At 36.7% G+C, this 20201-nt stretch overlaps 1 protein-coding gene across 1 annotated transcript in view; it reads right to left on the bottom strand.

The window, feature by feature from the left end:
* LOC136832277 (uncharacterized) overlaps nt 1-20201 on the bottom strand; it is a 236354-nt gene that overhangs the window by 116436 nt on the left and 99717 nt on the right. Inside the window, exon 2 of the mRNA XM_067093146.1 lies at nt 9600-10462. Within this exon, the coding sequence (XP_066949247.1) occupies nt 9600-9699 (100 nt within the window). The 5' untranslated portion in view covers nt 9700-10462. The remainder of the gene's footprint in view (nt 1-9599; nt 10463-20201) is intronic.

Genomic DNA, 20201 nt, shown 5'->3' with positions numbered 1-20201 from the left:
GGAGAGAGAGAGAGAGAGAGAGAGAGAGAGAGAGAGAGAGAGAGAGAGAGAGAGAGAGAGAGAGAGAGAGAATGAGCAAGGCACTTGGGAGGAAAGTGCTTTTTGAAATATTTATTTTAAGAGAGAGAGAGAGAGAGAGAGAGAGAGAGAGAGAGAGAGAGAGAGAGAGAGAGAGAGAGAGAGAGAGAGAGAGATGACCTTTTGACAGAGAGAAAGCATGCGCCGTCTTGTTGTATCTTTTGCATTATTCACAAGCCGGAAGTTGTGTTGTTCTACTGAGTCATGGAAAGCTGAGGGAGGATAACATCCAACGCAGATATATGAATGATGTGCCCATTAGGAGTTTATGCGTCTGTTCTCTTAACAAAATCTTTTGTTTTTTTATGGATAACTCCATAACGGTGTATGCACATTAATAATAATAATAATATAATATATAATAATAATAATAATAATAATTATTATTATTATTATTATTATTATTATTATTTTAATATTCGGTTGAAAAAGGCAATTGAAATCATCTTATTCTTCGCGTTTGGTGTAGGATATAACCAACTTCATTCTGTGAATTCGATAAAAGCGTGAATTCTCAAATATGCAGTAGTAGCTTTATTCAGATCTTTTCCTTTTATTCAAGTAAGATTTCCCTTCCAAACAGTTTGTGTGGAGTTACGACAGGCTCGTAATATAATTTAAAATGGAAATCGAGCAGCAGATTTCTTGAGGAGGGCGCAAATACAAGGAGGGATTTGGGTAAGGCCCTACCACCGATTGGAGAGAAGGTGAAACTTGGTGACATTTTCCAAAAATAATTTTCGGTCTGTGTATCTCTGGTCGTAACTTTTATTATTTGTTTCCTACATGGCCTCTGTGGCTAAAGTCCTCAGTTGACGTTCCCCATCCTGTCATTGTGAGTCCCTTTTCACCAGATTTGTTCTTCTTTTAGAGATTAGGTAGCCCTTATACAACCTAGACAACTAGGGTAGAAAAGGTGCAGATTCATATGATTTTAATAGGTGACATCTTGAGACCCGTCTCCTAAATTCATTACATTTTTTGTCTATATTCGAAATGGAATTCTCAAGTGAACTAAAATTATGCTTATACTTTGCCTGATGTTAAATTAATAGTATAGCTTAGGTGTTTTGACTGCAGCGATTACAGGCAAATCTGGAGCCTTCGTGTGGTCTCTCTAAGATTTCTGAAACTTCGATGTTAAAGCTCGTATACCTCGATAGCATGATCACCGTTATGTCTGTAAGTAACAAGTCCTTTTGATACATTTTGGATGTAACTAGCTGCATGAGAAATAAAACGCTGACAACGGATATGAGAAAAAAAATTCAAATTGGTTTTCGTACGTCCATCTTTCCAAGTGAGGAACAACGGCCCAAGCAGGTGACTCGCTGGTCCTTTGTTGTCAGATCTGCGTGTTGCATTGTATTCAAGCATGAAAGTCTGTAGCTTGCGGTCCAATTGACTGATTAATTCATTCATGGTTTCCTTTGACTGTCAAACCTCATTGTAACCCTTTGTATCTTGAAAGAGACTCTTCGTCGTTAATCTGCTTTGAGGCATCTCATCCCAGGCCTCTAGTTAATTGACTGTTCATTATGTAGCGTTTTGGAGACTTCTCCAGTCTCTTCTTCCTCGAGACTTCTCCAATCTCTTCTTCCTCGAGACTTCTCCAATCTCTTCTTCCTCGTGATACGTCTTTCATCACTTTTCGTAATTCTGAAACCAGTGATTTCTGTCATATGCTGCGGTAATTATTTTCAGTTGGGTTATTCATAATAGAATAACTTTTACATTTAGTTTGTTGTTACCTGTAAGAAAAGTTATATTTTTTCATTTGTTTCTTGTCAGAAAAGTGAGTTTTTTTAATTGTTACCTGTCAGGAAAATGAGGGTTTTAATTGTTACTTGTCAGAAAAGTGAGGTTTTTTAATTGTTACGTGTCAGGGAAGAGTTTTTTTTTAATTGTTACCTGTCAGAAAATTGAGATTTTGAAAAATTTTTACTTGTCAGAAAAGTGAGATTTTTTAGTTGCTGCCTGTCAGAAAAATGAAGGTTTTAGTTTTATGTAAAAGAAAACTGAAACTATTAAGGTGGCTATTTGTCAGTCTGTCCGCACATTTTCTGTCCGCCTTCAGATCTTAAAAACTACTGAGGGTAGAGGGCTGCAAATTGGTATGTTGATCATCCACCCTCCAATCATCAAACGTACCAAATTGCAGCCCTCTACCCTCAGTAGTTTTTATTTTATTTACAGTTAAAGTTAGCCGTGATCGTGCGTATGGCACCGCTAATATGCCAATAACACAGGCCAGCACCGGGCCTTGGCTGAAAGTTTCATGGGCCGCGACTGGGAGTTTCATGGGCCGTGGCTGAGAGTTTCATACAGCATTATACGCTGTACAGAAAAATCGATTGCTCCGAAGAAACTTCGGCGCATTTTTTACTTTTTTTTTTTTAAATTGTTACATGTCAGAAAAGTGAGTTTTTTTTTATATTGATACCTGTCAGAAAAGTGAGTTTTTTTTATTGTTACCTGTCAAAAATGTAAGATTATTGTATAATTGTTAACTTCCAGAAAGTGAGGTTTCTATAATTGTTACATGTGAGAAAAGTTAGTTTTTTACATTGTTACCTGGCAAAAAAATGAGATATTTTTTCATTGCTACCTGTCAAAAAAAAAATGAGATTTTTTTCATTGCTACCTGTCAGAAAAGTGAGATAATTTTATCCGAAAGGTATGCCGAATAAATATTGTTAAAACGAGCGGAAATTGAACTCGGGGCTGTGCCATGCCATCCTATCTGAAATGAGTGGAAGGAGGCTGAAGCGAGGCTATTAATCAAACGTGTAAAAGATCCCGGCCGTTTAAAGGCCTTAATTAAACGAGTGCTTTTCGCACCCATTCCCCCGAGAGCGCGTCAACAAAGAAAAAACTTCAGATGAATCTTCAGCTTATTCTCTTTTTACCCCGTGGCTATTAAGTTATTATTATTGTTATTATTATTATTATTATTATTATTATTATTATTATTATTATTATTATTATTATCAATTTTGATGATGTATTGTTTTCTTAATCAGTGGTGTGGTTGGAGGGTTATTATTATTATTAATATTAATTTTGTTATTATTATTATTATTATTATTATTATTATTATTATTATTATTATTATTATTGTTATTATTATTATTATTAATTTTGTTGATGCATTGTGCCCTGATAGCAGTTGATTGGGCATATAATTTTTTTATTATTCATTAGTTTTAACCAGTTTTAGATATGTGGTGTGATTATTATTATTATTATTATTATTATTATTATTATTATTATTATTATTATTATTATTGCCCTGATAACAACTGATAACAATCAATACTGAAGACAGATGAAAATAAACTCAAATACCGCACGTGTTTCATATCATTCAACTGTGCAATTTGTCAACTCGTGGACCCCAACTTAAGGACAAAAATCTCCTTTTTCTATTTTTTTTTTTTTTGAGTGTCGGCTCACTGCCTCTCGCCTTTCTTAAGGATTTTCTGTCCAGTACTGAAGAAAGAATAATTGTAGTGTCTTCTTAGTTGTTTTTGCTCGTGAAGTTGGTGTCATTTTACTTTTCTTCCTGTGTTATGTGGTAACCAGTACTGTACACTTAAAAATCAGGATATTTTCGAATTGGTAATATTTCATCTGCTAAATTATTATCTCTGGCTTCCTGAACATTCTCGAATTGGTAATATTTGTAATATTTCACCTACCAACTGATTATCTCTTGCTTCCTATTGTTGTTGTAATTGTTTATCTTTTCGTCATCCTGTAGCAAAAACTCAGAAAGCAGAAGCATACAATTTATAAATCAATACTACTACGACAAAGTCGAGGAAGCGTAATCTCCCACCCTTTAAATCAATACATTTCTCTTGTACCCTTCAAATCGAGCGAAGACATTCATCATGCTGTTTTAGATGGGGCGAGGGAACATTATTAGGGCGTGTCTTATCTCGATAGAACATCGTGTATGGTATCAAGGGCAGGGCTGTTTCATTTTTAAAACTGGGGTTAGTCCATTTGGTACAAATGCTGTTTTCAATTCTCTGGAGTCAGAGATACAATAACTGAATAGTAACTTTCATGGGAGGACGTAACTGTGTAGCTGAGTACAGTTGGTTAGGTAGCTGGTTACAGTCAACTTGGTACTCTTGTACAGGTAACTGGGCACCTATGGTGAAGTGAATTGGATATCTGGGTGCAGTTAATTAAGGTAGTATTCCGATACAGAAAACTTTCTGCAGTTTACCTATCAGTTAATTAAGATTGTATCTTGGAATAGATAACTTGCTACAGTTGAATATGTTACAGGTTACTGATAACTTTTCTGGGAACAGTTAACAGTTCACTGGGCACTGGTAGCGGCGATGCCCGTGTCACATGATGGTAACTGCTGGACTGCTTTACTTATTACAGGGTATGATTTGATGCTTAATTCCTGGTTGCGGAAAATTTTGAATAAAGATTTCAAGTAACTGAGAGAGAGAGAGAGAGAGAGAGAGAGAGAGAGAGAGAGAGAGAGAGAGAGAGAGAATGTAATTTTTTTATTTGATTCGTTTATTTTGTCATGTATGCCAAAAGTAAATTTTCTCCCATTAATTATCAGTTGGAACATCTCTCTCTCTCTCTCTCTCTCTCTCTCTCTCTCTCTCTCTCTCGTGGTCATTTGCGTATGAAGCAAGGCCATAAAATGAAGTCATATAAATGCGTCATGTAAAAGCGATTGGCTCCCATTGCGCGGAATCGATCATGGGACCCAATCACTTTTTAAGAAATACCTCACAGGTTTTGGAAAAAGCAAAGCTCACGACTTGAAGACAAATGAAAATAGGATTAATAAATAAAAGCTAGCGTTTCATTTCACTCAGCTATATAATTTGTCAACTCAGGAACCCCAGCTACTTCAAGATAAAAATCTCCTTTTTTCTGTTTTTTTTTTTTTTTTTTTTTTTTTTGTGGGTGGGGAGGGTGTGGTCCAGGTTCACTGCCTCTGCCAACTCTCTAATGGATTTTCTGTCCAGTTATAAAGAATAATTGTAACATCTTTGTTGTTTTTATAGTTGTTTTTACTCACGATGCTGTTGTCATTTGTCTTTTCTTCCATTTTTATTTGGTAACCAAATGTAAATATATTAACACCGGTAATTATAAAAGGCAGGCTATTTTCGAATGGGTAACATTTCATCTACTAAATCATTATCTCTGGCTCCCTATTGTTGTTGTCGTAATTGTTTGTCGTTTCTTCGTCCTGAAGCAAAAACTCACCAGGAAAAAACTTAGTTCATAAAAGCAACATATATAAGACAAGGTCTAGGAGGTGTAATCTCCCCGCCTTCGAATCAATAATTCTCTCTCTTGCCCTCCAAATCGAGCGAGGCTATTCGTCATGCTGTTTCAGATGGGGCGAGGGAACATTATTAGGGCGTGTCTTATCTCGATAGAACTTCGTGTTTGATATCAAGGGCAGGGCTGTTTATCTTTTGAGACTGAGGTCAGTTCATTTGGTACAGATGCTTGTTACACTTCTCTGGAATGCTGGATACAGTGAACTAGATAGAAACTTTCAGGGGAGGGCGTAACTGTGTAGCTCAGTACAGTCCGTTAGTTAGTTAGTTACAGTCAACTTGGTACGCTGGCACAGGTAACTGGGTACCCATGGTGAAGTGAATTGGATATCTGGGTACAGTTAATTAACGTGGTGTCCCGATGCAGAAAACTTTCTACAGTCAACTGGGTAGCTGATTACAGTCAACTTAGTAAGTTTGTACAGGTAACTGTGTACCTTGATATAGTGAATTTGATAGCTAGTTGCATTTAATTAAGATTGTATCCCGGTACAGATAACTTGCTACAGTTGAATATGTTACAGGTTACTGGTAACTGTTACGAGGAACAGTTCACTGGGCACGGTTGGGTACGTTGCCCTTGTCCGATGAAAGTAACTGGTGGACTGCTCCAGTTATTACAGGCTATGATTTAATGCTTAATCCTTAATTGCGGAAAGTCTTGACTAAATATTTTGAGAGAGAGAGAGAGAGAGAGAAAGAGAGAGATTATATAATCACTTCATTAGATATGATTATTGCTATAGCATTATTTTGTCCTGTATGTCAAATGTAGATTTTCTCCCATTTTATTGTCAGTTGTAGAAACCTCTCTCTCTCTCTCTCTCTCTCTCTCTCAACTTTTCATTGGTTCACTCCACCTATATGGTTGTCCTCTCTCTCTCTCTCTCTCTCTCTCTCTCTCTCTCTCTCTCTCAACTTTTCATTGATTCACTCCTCCTATATGGTTCTCTCTCTCTCTCTCTCTCTCTCTCTCTCTCTCTCTCTCTCTCTCTCTCTCTCGATGCCCAGCTCTTCTCCATCACTGACGGAATCACCGTCAAATTGACTTGTCAGTCACCCACGCCATTACCATAATCGTGATGGGAACTTGCTCCCACTCGCACGGCCCCGCTTCCCAAAGAAGCTTCTGCCAATCGAACTTCCATTTTTTTTCCTTCTTCTTTTCTCTCATTGATTTTATATTCTGTGACTCTGCGAAAGTTCGAACTTATCGTAAGTGGGAAAGGTGAGGTAATGGTCGAGTCGATGAAGGGAAACGCCTGGAAATAAGGAACCGTTTGGATATTTAGCGTGTCTTTCGGTTGGGCAAAGAAGACGGTTAGTAACCTTAGCATCAAACGGCTCTTGGAAATAGAGAGTCTCTTGGAAGCTGAATCGTGTCTTTCAACTGGGTAGACCGGTGAATTTCAGGACGGGGAAGAACCAAAACATATTTTAAAATCTGTTTTAGCGTCTCTGTGCTATTCTGATGGTACCAATACCATATCCATGTCTTTTGCTCATCTCAGCCGATTTTTTTGAAAATGGTATCAGAGTAGTACCGAAACGTTAAAATAAAGATTTAAAAATATGCTATGGTTGTGCATTTTCCTGAAATTCATCAGTCTATGGGGATTTATAATATGCACCCTCAACGAGTATACTGATACATTTTGCACTTATGTCTGGAACTCGCAGTACTCTATGGCTTGAATCTACAGAAGGAGGCGTTATAGGAATATACTTTATATATTTTCAGCTTTTACCTAACATCTATTTGTTTTGGAAGAGACTATGGTTGTTAAAATCCTCTTTAAACACGAACTATGAAATGAAAAATGATATGACAGAGCACGGTGTTTAATTATTCGTGTAAAGTTATTTAAAAAAATAAGAGTATCGGTGTCTGGTTTTATTGATTTTTCACTCATGAAAATGAAATATGAGGGAAACTTCCTATACAGTTGATTAATTTATATGATAAATCTTGTCATTTTGTTGGGAGGAAACTGAATTCCTGCAACCTATCAATGTTTTAACTAGAGGCCGTTGAGAGAGAGAGAGAGAGAGAGAGAGAGAGAGAGAGAGAGAGAGAGAGAGAGAGAGAGAGAGAGAGAACTGTAGATATCCTATTATGTATTAAAAGGTCGCTTGAAAGAAAAAGTAGGGTTTGGATAGAAAATGCTAACTAGAGTGGTAGGCATCAAAAGCCGAAGTGGCTATTTACATTTTTGTTGAAAGTTGCCATTAATATGTATGGAGGCTGAATACCTTTAGTACTTTCGGATGGGAACTTCAAAGGCATTTCTTAAACAAAACATAGCGTGCGCCATTCACGCTGCGTGTTTCTGTTCTATAGAATATACACACACACACGTACTCGCATACGCACTGTATATGTATATGTATATATATATATATTATATATATGTGTGTGTTGTGTGTCTGTGTGTTCAGCCACATTTGCAACATGTTGAAGTGTTAAAGTCAGAACGATAAGGATGAGAGAGAGAGAAAGAGAGAGAGAGAGAGAGAGAGAGAGAGAGAGAGAGAGAGAGAGAGAGAGAGAGAGAGACAGAGACGAGTTTCCATTTCAACTCCGATATTTAAATTTGGTTCCCAAGACGACGTTTTGTTCTCACACGCCGTGCGTTAGAATTTTGTTATTATCGATTCACTGTGAGCTAGTTCAAATGTTTTATACTTGATTCCAAGTGAATAATCAGGATAAAAAAGAAAAAAAGTGAATGTAGATATTTGCTGAATGCCTCTTTTTATTTTTCACTGCGTCGTTTGTCTATAAAATTAAGACTAAGAGACAAATCAGGTCTTCGTTTTAAAAGTCTTTCGCAAGTAGTTTGGGTAATTGAGGAAATAGGTTATTTCACCAGTTTTTATTCTATCATCAAGATTACTCAACGCTATCTGGTTTATCATTCAAATTTAGTTCGTGGTAATTAAATATGATGTAATGTCACCGTAGAGTTTTGTTACTTATTGAAATTAGGTTGATATAGTGCTGCACACATCGGAGTAATAATGTGATTCATATACCACAATAAAATCATAGATGTATATTCATATTTATTTTATTGGAGAGCAGAAATATTCAATATAGAATCTCTTTAAATCAACATGGAAAGTAAAATGGTATTAACTGTGGTAAATGAAGCATATTTAGGAAGTTTGAAAGTAAAGTGAAATTGTATGTTGCTTAATTTATTTTTGGTTTTGATAATTCATCTGTAAGGTTTATAGCAAAGCAGTCAAAAAATGTGGAATGTTGAGAATGTGTGTGTGTCTATGTGTGTATGTGTGTGTGTACTGGGGATGCATGGAATATATATATGTTTGTAAGCATTTTTCATAGGCTTTACTAGTGAAGTTTAACCTTGTGCTGGCATAACTCCTCTGAGATAAGCATGCGATAAGCTTATTTTATAAAGTGCCTAATATATGAGAAGGCAGATTACTCTCAATTAGTTTAAGTAATTTGAATCGCTTGTTGTGAGAAACTGAAGGCAGCTGCTTGTAGTGTTTGATGGTTGAATTTGTGCGTATGTGATTATGTGGTTAATAAGTGCTTAATTCTTTAAAATTTCCGAATCAACGATGTGTGATAAGATTATCTAACTCTTACGTCTTGAGTTCACAATATGCTGCTCTATTTCTACCAATACCATTTTTAAAGTTTACTATTGCAGACCTTTTAGAATACATTGCGTTTACACTCTGTGCTGTTATTTAATCTTCGACGAACAAAGATGCCGTTGTATATTTAAAGAGCATGCGAAAAGTAACACATTATGGTATTACAAATGGTGGAAACTTCTTTTAAACCCCTTCCACGGGAGTTTGTACATTCATACACGAAAATAAACAAACGAAAGAGAATCGAGAGAAAAACAAGCAATGGTGAAACTTTCAAATAGCCATAGAGGACTGATGTAAGCAGCAGCGAGTTTTAATGACGCCCGAAATTACACAAGAGCAAAGCGTAAAAGAAGTACTTCAGAGCAAAGTTACACATGTTTCGTTGTATGACATTTCAACTCCACGCCTCTCTTGGTTTCTTGGGCAGCACTGTTACTCAAGGCCGCTCACACCAGACTCAAAAGGGTTTCAGATGAGGAACCACGCACACGTACGTGTATGTGTACTTGTACGTGTATGTGTACTTGTATACATGCGGTGCGTACTTACCGAAATAATACATAAGGCAGTATAAGAACCCTTCCTCTTCCCCTTCGTCGCTCTCTCTCCGTTGCCTAGCGTACGGTCGGCGGAAACCACGCCCAGCCATCTCCCCCGTTTTCTATGAACCGGCTGCGGTGACTATCCTAGTTTTCCCGGGTCTCGCCCAAGTCGAACTTTTCATTCGCCTACCGTCTCGCGAGATTTTGTACAGTGAGCTATATTATATATATGAGCAAAAAAATGTCACAGCATCTTTTTGAACTTTCAGCCAGGTGAGAACAAAACAAAAGAAAAACCTCACACTTATATCTATATGATAAGCAATTGCACACTAAGTTGTCTTTTTATGGAGAACATCGTATGCTATCTGTACACTGTCACTTTCATTTTTCGTGTTACTTGCGTATTCCTCAGAGTTGCCTCAAACCATGCGGCGAAAAGAATTGTGTTTTGGTATAGATTAGATCGAGGGACAACAGCCGTCGAATTTCATCGCTCCAGGGATCTTGACCAATTGACCTGTGACTTATGTACTTAGACTAATCTGAAGAGAATATTTCCTGGGGTGACTTCGGAAATTTTGGAATGATTCGCTTATCAAGAATTTGGGATCAGTGGCCATTTTTGCCATTGGAATTTTCTTCCCTTGGGCGATAAACGGAGTTAGTAACCCGTTTCACATTGTGATCCGTAGGAGAATTAGATAAGTGTAGATTACTTTTACCACTCACAATGATATACTTAAAATTTCCAATTTAGACTGGTCTCACTCTTCCCTCCCCCTTTTTACTCTCACACTTAACTATTAACGGTTCTCTCGCTGCTCTTCTTCTTCGTTGTGGCGTTGAGGAGGTGGATATCTCTGGATCCTGGAAAGGAGAAGAAATGCGAGTCTGTAATCATTCTGACGCTGATTATTGTTGATCGAGTTTTAATGGGACGGGCCTGGAGGAGAGCATGGGCGTTTGTATGCAAAAGCTCTTTTATGTGCTGGGATATGAGAGAGAGAGAGAGAGAGAGAGAGAGAGAGAGAGAGAGAGAGAGAGAGAGAGAGAGAGAGAGAGAGATAGGGGGAGAGATTCTGATTTAATAGCATAGGCTTGAAGGAGCGAGTCTGTTGGAATATAAGATGAGAGAGAGAGAGGTGTGGGGGCTAATGTACAGTCGAATTAAAAATCTAAGCTTCACCAGGTTGAGGATTAAAATGTGTTATGTAAACAAATAATCTTCCCAGAGAGAGAGAGAGAGAGAGAGAGAGAGAGAGAGAGAGAGAGAGAGAGAGAGAGAGAGAGAGAAACTAATATAGAATCACATTGAAAATCTAAGTTTCATCAGGAATGAGAATTAAAATTCGTTTTATATACAGTTAATATCACCAGAGAGAGAGAGAGAGAGAGAGAGAGAGAGAGAGAGAGAGAGAGAGAGAGAGAGAGAGAAAAGCAATGAGAAGCAGATGGAAAGTCTGAGGGAATATGGGATATTATCGGGACTGGTTGAGCGAAAGTTTGGGATATTGGAAAAATTAGCGACTGTGTGGAGACAGGGACTTTATATTAAATGATTGTCGAAAGGGTGAATTCCTCTTATTGATTTAATATATGGACACGCAAAGCAGTTATCTGGCCATCTGAATGTTTGCGCACATACACACACTTATACATGTGTGTAGTTTTACATGTATATATATATATGTATATATATTATATATATGTATATATATATGTATTTACTGTATATATATAAATATATATGTACATTATATATATATGTATGTATATATATATATAAATAACAAGCTATAACGCCATCAACTTGCAATGGAATCATAGTATCTTCCACAGAACAGATTTGTCATTGCAAAGTAAGTGGAAAGTGTAAATGAAAAGCCGTTAAATGGCCTGTAAATAAATGCACATTAAATAAATATATACAGATAAGTCAAATAGACAAAATATATATATATATATATATATATATATATATATATATATATATATATATATATAATATAAATATACATAAATAACACTGTAAGCAGTGCTGAATCGAGATCCAGTTGTCTAATGACCTTTTCTCTCAGTTTCCTCAGTAGGGTCTTTTTAATTATTATAAAACCTTGATGACGGTGACGTCATTCAAACGCGTTTTCTCGTAATATTTAGGAATTTACCGCTAGACCGTTGCAGTCGTACGATATTTATCTTTACATTCATACAAAATTGAAGTCAAGCTTGTTTCAGGGTGATGCCACGCAAACACAAACGTGAGTGACTTCAGTTTGTTCGTTTAAATCTTTAAATTAGTGCCAAAGTTTGGTACAAGATATTCAGGCTGTCGTAAAGCTTTATTACCAGGCATAGCCTTACAGTAGCAGTTGTTGGTAGAAATAACTGTGTGTTTTGAACCTTTGTGGGCCATCAGGGGAATATGGCAGCTTGAAATTAGCATACACAGGGATTATTACCTTAAATGTGGAGTATTTGAATAACACTTGAATACTCCATAATCAGAGAACAGGGAGAATTTAAATAACATTTATTTGGACGATCTTATAAAAATCTGAATGTTTCGGTTCCAAAGAACTGACTTTGTTATATCCAGAATCAGTTTGCCTTCTCTGAGAGAGAGAGAGAGAGAGAGAGAGAGAGAGAGAGAGAGAGAGAGAGAGAGACGCAGTTGAAGAATTTCAAAATGGAGGGAAAACGGGAAAGTTACATAGAATTGTAAAAGGTATGCACAGAAACGGAAGCAGATAGAGAAGTACGGCGCTAAAAAACAAAGTAAGAGCGAAAACACGGAATAAATTCGAGAAAAGGTAGAGGGGAGGGTTAAAATTAAAAGGGAAAAATGATAAAAATGATAGAGACAGGGAGAGATGAAAGAAAATAATGAGTTGAGAGAAAGAGAGAGAGAAAGAAAATAAATGGGAGACGGGAGCGAGGCTGATGAGAGAGAGAGAGAGAGAGAGAGAGATGAGAGAGATTAGAGAGAGAGAAGAGAATTATTAATAGAATCGAATTAACATTAAGCTTCTTCAGGAATAAGGATTAAGATTTGTTATGGTAACAAATAATATTCCCAGAGAGAGAGAGAGAGAGAGAGAGAGAGAGAGAGACTAATGTAGAATCGCATTGAAAATCTAGTTTCATCAGGAATAAGAATTAGAATTCGTTCAATATACAGTTAACATTACCAGGGAGAGAGAGAGAGAGAAAGAGAGAGAAGAAAGGGAAGCTGTAAAGAGAGAGAGAGAGAGAGAGAGAGAGAAAGAGAGAGAGAGAGAGAGAGAGAGAGAGAGAGAGAGAGAGAGAGAGAGAGAGAGGAAGCTGACGAGGGAAGAAAGAGAAAGAAAGAGAGAGAGACGGAAAGGAAGCTGTAAAGAGAGAGAGAGAGAGAGAGAGAGAGAGAGAGAGAGAGAGAGAGAGAGAGAGAGAGAGAGAGAGAGGAAGAGGGAAGAAGAGAAAGAAAGAGAGAGAGAGACGGAAAGGAAGCTGTAAAGAGAGAAAGAGAGAGAGAGAGAGAGAGAGAGAGAGAGAGAGAGAGACAAGGTCCTGAATGGTGATGTCAGGCAACAAAGACTGAATTGGAGGGCGAGCGCTGGTCTTGAAACCAGCCATCTGCTACCTTACATGCCGGCTCCGTCACTCTCAGAAAACACGGTAACCCTTCCCACTAAGAATGCTGATGAAGGCGAAACAAAAACAAAAAGAGAGAGAGAGAGAGAGAGAGAGAGAGAGAGAGAGAGAGAGAGAGAGAGAGAGAGAGAGAGAGAAGGATGTAAGAAGAGAGGAAAATGATACGTTATTCTTTTTTTTTCTTTTTCGAAGGAAGAATTCCTTAAGAAACCGAGGCTGTCTTTTAGTATGCAGCCTCCTTTTTTGTAAATTATAAGAATTAACATTGTTAAATTATACGATATTGTTCACACTTATGCTTTTCCGATGTCAAGACGGCCAGTTTAATTACTGAATATATCTCAATCGTTTATCCTGGATTCAACAGTTCGAATATGTGTGAGGTAGTGGCCATTGTTTCGTTTTATGCTAAAGCCAAGCTCGGTTCGATGACAGTTCCTCTCCCTTTTGCTGCGAAGCTGTGGAACTCTCTTCCCACAATTCGTTTGCCCAGACAAAACCATCCATTCTTCGAGAGGCCGTTTGCATAAATATCGTGATCTTTTGGCGTTGGGTAAATAAGGCCTTATGGGTAGCTCGTCCCATTGTCGTTAGCATAAAAAAAATGTAAATATAAGTAAAATAACTTGTGTTCTCGACTTCGTTAATTATCGCTTTTGATGACGACAGTCTACAGAGCGCTACCGTTTCTAGCGTTCTTTTTTGATTACCCTTTTCAAAAACGTTTCTAGATTACCCTTTTCAAAAACGTTTCTAGATTATCCTTTTCAAAAACGTTTCTAGATTACCCTTTTCAAAAACGTTTCTAGATTACCCATTTCAAAAACTTTTCCAGATCAGTCTTCGCGTGATGAACCATATGTATAAATAAGATGAACAGAAGTAAACCAGCATTGTTTTGTCATGTTTTCTAGGAGTGAACGTGTTGATAAAAGTGTGCAAGAGCTGAGTGAAAACTTTCACCAAAACTCTCGACTCTACGTTCATTTATTTTCCGTTTTAGAATCCAAATACCTTACAGTAAAAAAAAAAACAATTCACACTTCGGTGACTGGCAGTATTTGCAGCGCCACATCCCACAAACAAATCAGTCGGCCAACCGCCGAAAATCTTCGTCGCGTTGTGTTCTTTTGCCTGCCGAGACGAGGGGCGCAGCCGAAATGGGTCTTGCATGTTTGCATGTTTATGCTGAAGTGGTTGGTTTCCCCCTCGGCCCTCTGGTTAGCTGTTGTGCGTGTTTGTTTTCCTACCTTTTACGCCCCGCCTGATGTAACCTAATTAACTCTTGGGAAGGAGGCCTCAGCTCGTAATTTGTTTACGGCAACCTGTAACCTTAAAGTTTTTTTTTTTGGGGGGAGGGGTTTCGTATTCGTCGTTTAATTCGTGTCGCTTTTAATAATTGCCTTATGAGATGCGACTTGGGAGGTAGAATTATGTAATAGAGATTTGAATGGTCGTAAAATGTTTTTATGTAGGCAGATAACTATATGACATTGAATTTAGAAGAGCTAGGCGTGCAATATTACACAAAATTTAGATATGCTGATTTTTTATAGATAAATGCAATGAAGTTAAGAACTCCAAGGATTTTGGCAATGATGCATTATTATTATTATTATTATTATTATTATTATTATTATTATTATTATTATTATTATTATTATTATTATTATTATTATTATTATTATTCAGTAGATGAAACCTATTCTTATGGAACAAACCCACCAAAGGGGCCATTGACTTGATATTCAAGATTCCAAAGAATATTATAGTGTTCATCAGGAAGAAGTAAGAGGAGGTAAAGGGAAATACAGAAAAAAAGATCCCACTTATTAAAAAAGAAAAAAATAATAATAAATTGATAAATAGATAAAAACGTATTAAAATGCAAGAATAACATTAGAGTACTAATGCATTGCATTGCCGCTTGAACTTCTGATATTAATGTCGTTCAAGACAGCACGAGATATTTACACGGTAAAATATAGGCCTACAAGAAAATATAGGCCTACAAGTTACATTCTTTCCGAAGGAGAAACACTTCTCAACACCCGCCTTAATTTTTGTTGACTTTAAGGGCGAAAGTTTACCCCCATCCTTCCGATATAGTTTTATTCTCTCTTGCCAAAAAAAAAAAATAATAAAAAAAGGAGGGGGAAAAAGGAGCAAAACAAACTTTTTCTTATAGATGGAGGAAAACATTTCTTTTGGTCAAGAAAAGAAATATTCTTTTCCCCCTGTTTTAATGGCAAGTTTTTTTTTCTCTGTTTTTTATCATGTATTTAGGAGAGGAGATTACTTAGGGAAGCCTCTGACCTTTGGGAGAATTGGATGGGACTATTCGTTTTTCCGTTAGGAGGTGGAGCATCTCATTATCAGAAGAAGAAGAAGAAGAAGAAGAAGGAGAAGAATAAAATTGTTCTGGTTATAAAAGGACAGCCCTGTTTAACAAATATTGTAAGAAGAAAACGGAGAAGAAAGGAAATGAAATAAACTAACCATGAAATAAAAAAAATGAAGAACGGCACATTGTTTGAACAGCGGGAATGTTGAAGAAAGAGAAGGGAATAAGGTCTGGCAGACCTTCTTTAGGCGAACGTAGAGCCGTGTTGAAAGTAGAAGAACAAAAGCAACAGAAAGAGGAGGAAAAGGAAAATAGACAAAGAAGGAATAAAGAAAGGTTCGGAGTCAAGAGAAGAGTAGCCATGTTTAGAAATACAACGGATAGAGACAAAGTCTCGTAAGTGACAGCAATGTTTAAGAATACAGCGTAAAGGAAGAGAGTAGATTCAGACTTTTAAAAATCAGGGCATGAAGGATGGAAGACATTCTTAAGTTGAAATATTGCTGATATGTCTTAAAAATAATGAAATGGAAAATACAAGCTTAGGTTAAAAAGGAGTTGTTATATTCTAGAAAGAAATGAGCCTCAGGGTAAATATGAACGGGAAATTTTTGTGGAGAGGAAGAATGAAGGTCTGGCTAAAGCGGAGAATCCATATTTACCGGTCATCTTTGCCCTTAACTAGGAAGAATATTGACCCAATTCCATCCGATGTACTTGCTTTATACGGCTTTATACGGTAAAGTCTCGGGTGCCGGGGGAAAATATTTTATTGGCTAAATGAAAGATATAAAGCGTAACTAGACAGCATTAACAAGGACGAGTGTGGTTCCTTTTTATGGACCGAGAAAAATAATCTTTATTTAGTGGTTGATGAGTTTATTTTTTGGTTTGTTTCTTATTTTACTAATTATATCATTGTCTAGAATTTAGCTGAATATTCTACAAAAAAATCAAAGTAAGTAAATCCCATGATTGACAGAACTGTCGCTCGCAAGACAACCCTTTAAGGGAAACCCTGGATTTACTGAACAAGGGACGTATTTGCACGGCGGCTCCCGAAAGTGAACCAATTTTACATTGCAATAAACAACGCCCGGGACGATTCCCACACCTGGTCGAAACTGCCGTGCCAACTGTGCCCTGAGATGCCTGGGATCTTTTGCAAATAAAAAAACAAAACGAAAAAAAACGAAAAACAGAACGGAACTTCGTTTTGTCGGATATTAACGATCAGAGTTAAACGTTGTTTTGGATTTTTTTTTTTTTATAATCCTCGCCGAAAGTTTCGTGTCTCTGGTTCATTATCGTAAGTAGACCTAATCGTAGTTTGGATTTTTTTATGCCAGATTTTCAGAGAAGTTAATATAACTCACTTGAGTTTTTAAACTCATTTTCGTTTCTCTGTAGTGATGATATGTTATGAGATTGTTGAGCCAAAACTACTATATGGAAAGGAAGTGTGATTGTTGAGCGTGCGTGGAAAGGAAGCGGTGGGAACTGGTAACAGAGCAAACGGAACGATGGATGAGAAGTTTTAGGTGGTTTGATCATGTTGAGAGAGTAGATCGTTGAAACTGTTCTTTACTTCGGAGGTCTTTGGAGGGAGAAAGAGTCGATCTGGATAGTACTGCGTTGACCGGGTGGTAGATGTGTTAGAGCAAAGGGGCTTTAATATTCAGAAATCATAGAGCAAAGTGCTGCAGTACTCAAAAAGCATTGAGTGTATGCAAGAGAAAGGTAAATTGCGCAGTATTATAAATAGTGTATGAAACTGACGTACTGCATATAAGGCTTCTGTGTTGACCACTGAAACCCATCTTTCATTCAGTGGACTAAAATCGATTGGTTTTATTCAGTCCTTCGAAGACACCCTCGCTGAAGAAACAACTTTGGTATTGGGTAACTGAATTTGAACTAATAATGCGTCCTCAAAGAAGTTCATATTTGTTGTATTGCTTCATCTTTATAGTTAATGAGTATGCTCCGGAAATTGTCCTTTAACACACTGGATCAACGAAGTTGGGTTTCCTTTCTTGGTGACGTCACTAAGAACCACATCCCTGATGCTGACTGACTGATTGATTTCTGCAGACTGGCGTAACAACTGTGATGGCTCTTGACAACAAAAAATTAAATTTGCTATAGGTAATACGATCTAAATCAAATTGCTTATAATGTTCCAAAAACCATCCGTGTATTCCATGTATAATTTGTGAATATTACTTGACGAATATTTCCACAGTTCACACCCATCAAGGGTAAACGAAAATTTTTAGCAGAGAAATGAGGACTTCCAGATTTTTAAGAGAGAGGAATGAGGGTTAATAGGTTTTAAACAGAGAAATGAGCACTTTCAGATTTTTAAGCGAGAAATGATGACCTCCAGGTTTTTAAGAGAGAAATAACGTCTTCCAGATTTTTAAAAGAGAAATGAGGACTTCCCGACTATTAAGAGAGAGAAACGAGGGCTTCCAGACTTTTAAGAGAGAGAAATGAGGTTTTCCAGACTTTTAAGGGAGAAATGAGTACTCCCAAATTTAATTTTCAAGAGAGAGAAATTATGACTTCCATATTATTTTAGAAGATATGGGGAATTCGAGATTTTTAAGAGAGAAATGAGGATTTCCAGATTTTTAAAAGAGAAATGAGGACTTCCAGACTATTAAGAGAGAGAAACGAGGACTTCCAAAAATTTTTAAGAGAGAGAAATGAGGCCCTCCAGATTTTAAAGAGAGAAATGTCGCCGTCCAGACATTTAAGAGAGAGAAACGAGGACTCCCAGACTTTTAAGAGAGAGAAACGAGGACTCCCAGACTTTTAAGAGAGAGATATGAGGACTTCCAAATTTCCAAATTCATAAGAGAGAGAATAAGGCCTTCCAGATTTTAAAGAGAGAAATGTCGACGACCAGGCTTTTAAGAGAAATGCGGCCTTCCATTCCGAGCGAAGCTGTTGCTCAAACACCCGCGTAAGCAGATATATTGCTAACAAGGTTTCCCCCGTTTAGGAGATCTTGTTTTACGAGTCGCTCTGTCAACGTTAGCGGCGGGCTGCGGCAAAAACTCGCGGACGTGCGTGGTATTACCACCCCCGAAACAGGGCGAAGAAGCTTGGATTAATGGTCTTGTTTTGGTCGCGTTTCGATTATGGTTTAATGTTTACATCTGATCTTCACTCACGAGAAGTTTGGAGGAGAAAAAGAATGTGGGAATGTTTCTGCAAATGGTTTTTAATTGTGATTGATGCGGGGTGTTTGTATTCGATTTCATACGCACATTCACATATCCACATACGTGCATACATATATATATGTTTGTAAGTATGTATGTATATTTACATTCGAATATTTATATATATATATATATATATATATATATATATATATATATATATATATATATATATATATATATATATATTATACATTATATCGTTTCTGTTACAATTGTAATGAGAAAACCCAAATATTTCTTTGTGAATTCCACATGTTCCCCATGATGTGAGGCTTACCTCTTAACCAAGCCATTTTGTTGTTAAATTTTTTGATGTTTTGGTAATATTTACAGCACGAATGGAAGACAATAATAATAATAATAATAATAATAATAATAATATAATAATAATAATAATAATAATGTAACGAGCTCTACTGAATATTCCTAAACGCCTCTCACCTAACCATTAGTAAGGCGATAAGGTCGATTCCATCACTTATTTCATCGGCCTGGTATTGGAAAGCCTTACGTAGGTCGTTAACGTAATCTCTCCTAATTAAGCCCTGCCCTTGATATACGACTTAGCTGTTGTTGCGGACGCTTAATGATGTTGCGTAGGGGAGGAGAGGGGAAATTTTTCCTCTCCCATTAATTTGGGAAAGGAAATTTGAAATGGCGCTATCTTAAAAATGATCGAGAAATGTTTCTCTCGTTCGTTTTTCATTTGTCTGTCTGGCTGTCTATCTATCTATCTATCTATCTATCTATCTATCTATCTATCTATCTATCTATCTATCTATCTATGTATTTGTCCATAGACAATTCTTCACTTTCTCTGCTCTATGGAGGGTGTGGTTACAGTCATGTTACTCTTCCGGCTTTCAAGAGGGAATATAGGAAGAGGTTGCTGCCTTATTATATATATATATATATATATATATATATATATATATATATATATATATATATATATATATATATATATATATGTATATATATATATATGTCTTAATATACAAAGAATTATACAAAGAAGTATGTGAGTAGATTACAGAAAAATAATTAAGTATGCATGCATACTTAATTACAATTTTTTCTGTATGTAATTTTCTCACATAATGTCTTTGTATATTAAGACACGTTTGCTTGTGCTTTCTAAGCAAATTATTCTTGTACAGAGATTAATGGTAGAGGAGATTGCGTAATATAAAAATATAAAAAGAAACGGAACTGCACTGACCATTAAGACGTATCGGGATGCAAATGACATTTTCTAATTAGAGAAAAAATTGGCTCTACGTCGAGTTGAGGACATTTCTCGCTAGATGGAATGATTCTGTCCCAAATGAAGTGGGATTCTTTCCTAACTGAAGGATAATTTACCGGTCCATTAAATTTTCTCAAACCATAG

Source organism: Macrobrachium rosenbergii, chromosome 49, assembly GCF_040412425.1.
Source record: "Macrobrachium rosenbergii isolate ZJJX-2024 chromosome 49, ASM4041242v1, whole genome shotgun sequence".
NCBI classification, from domain to species: Eukaryota; Metazoa; Arthropoda; class Malacostraca; order Decapoda; family Palaemonidae; genus Macrobrachium; species Macrobrachium rosenbergii.
This window is presented reverse-complemented; position numbering and strand designations above follow the sequence as displayed.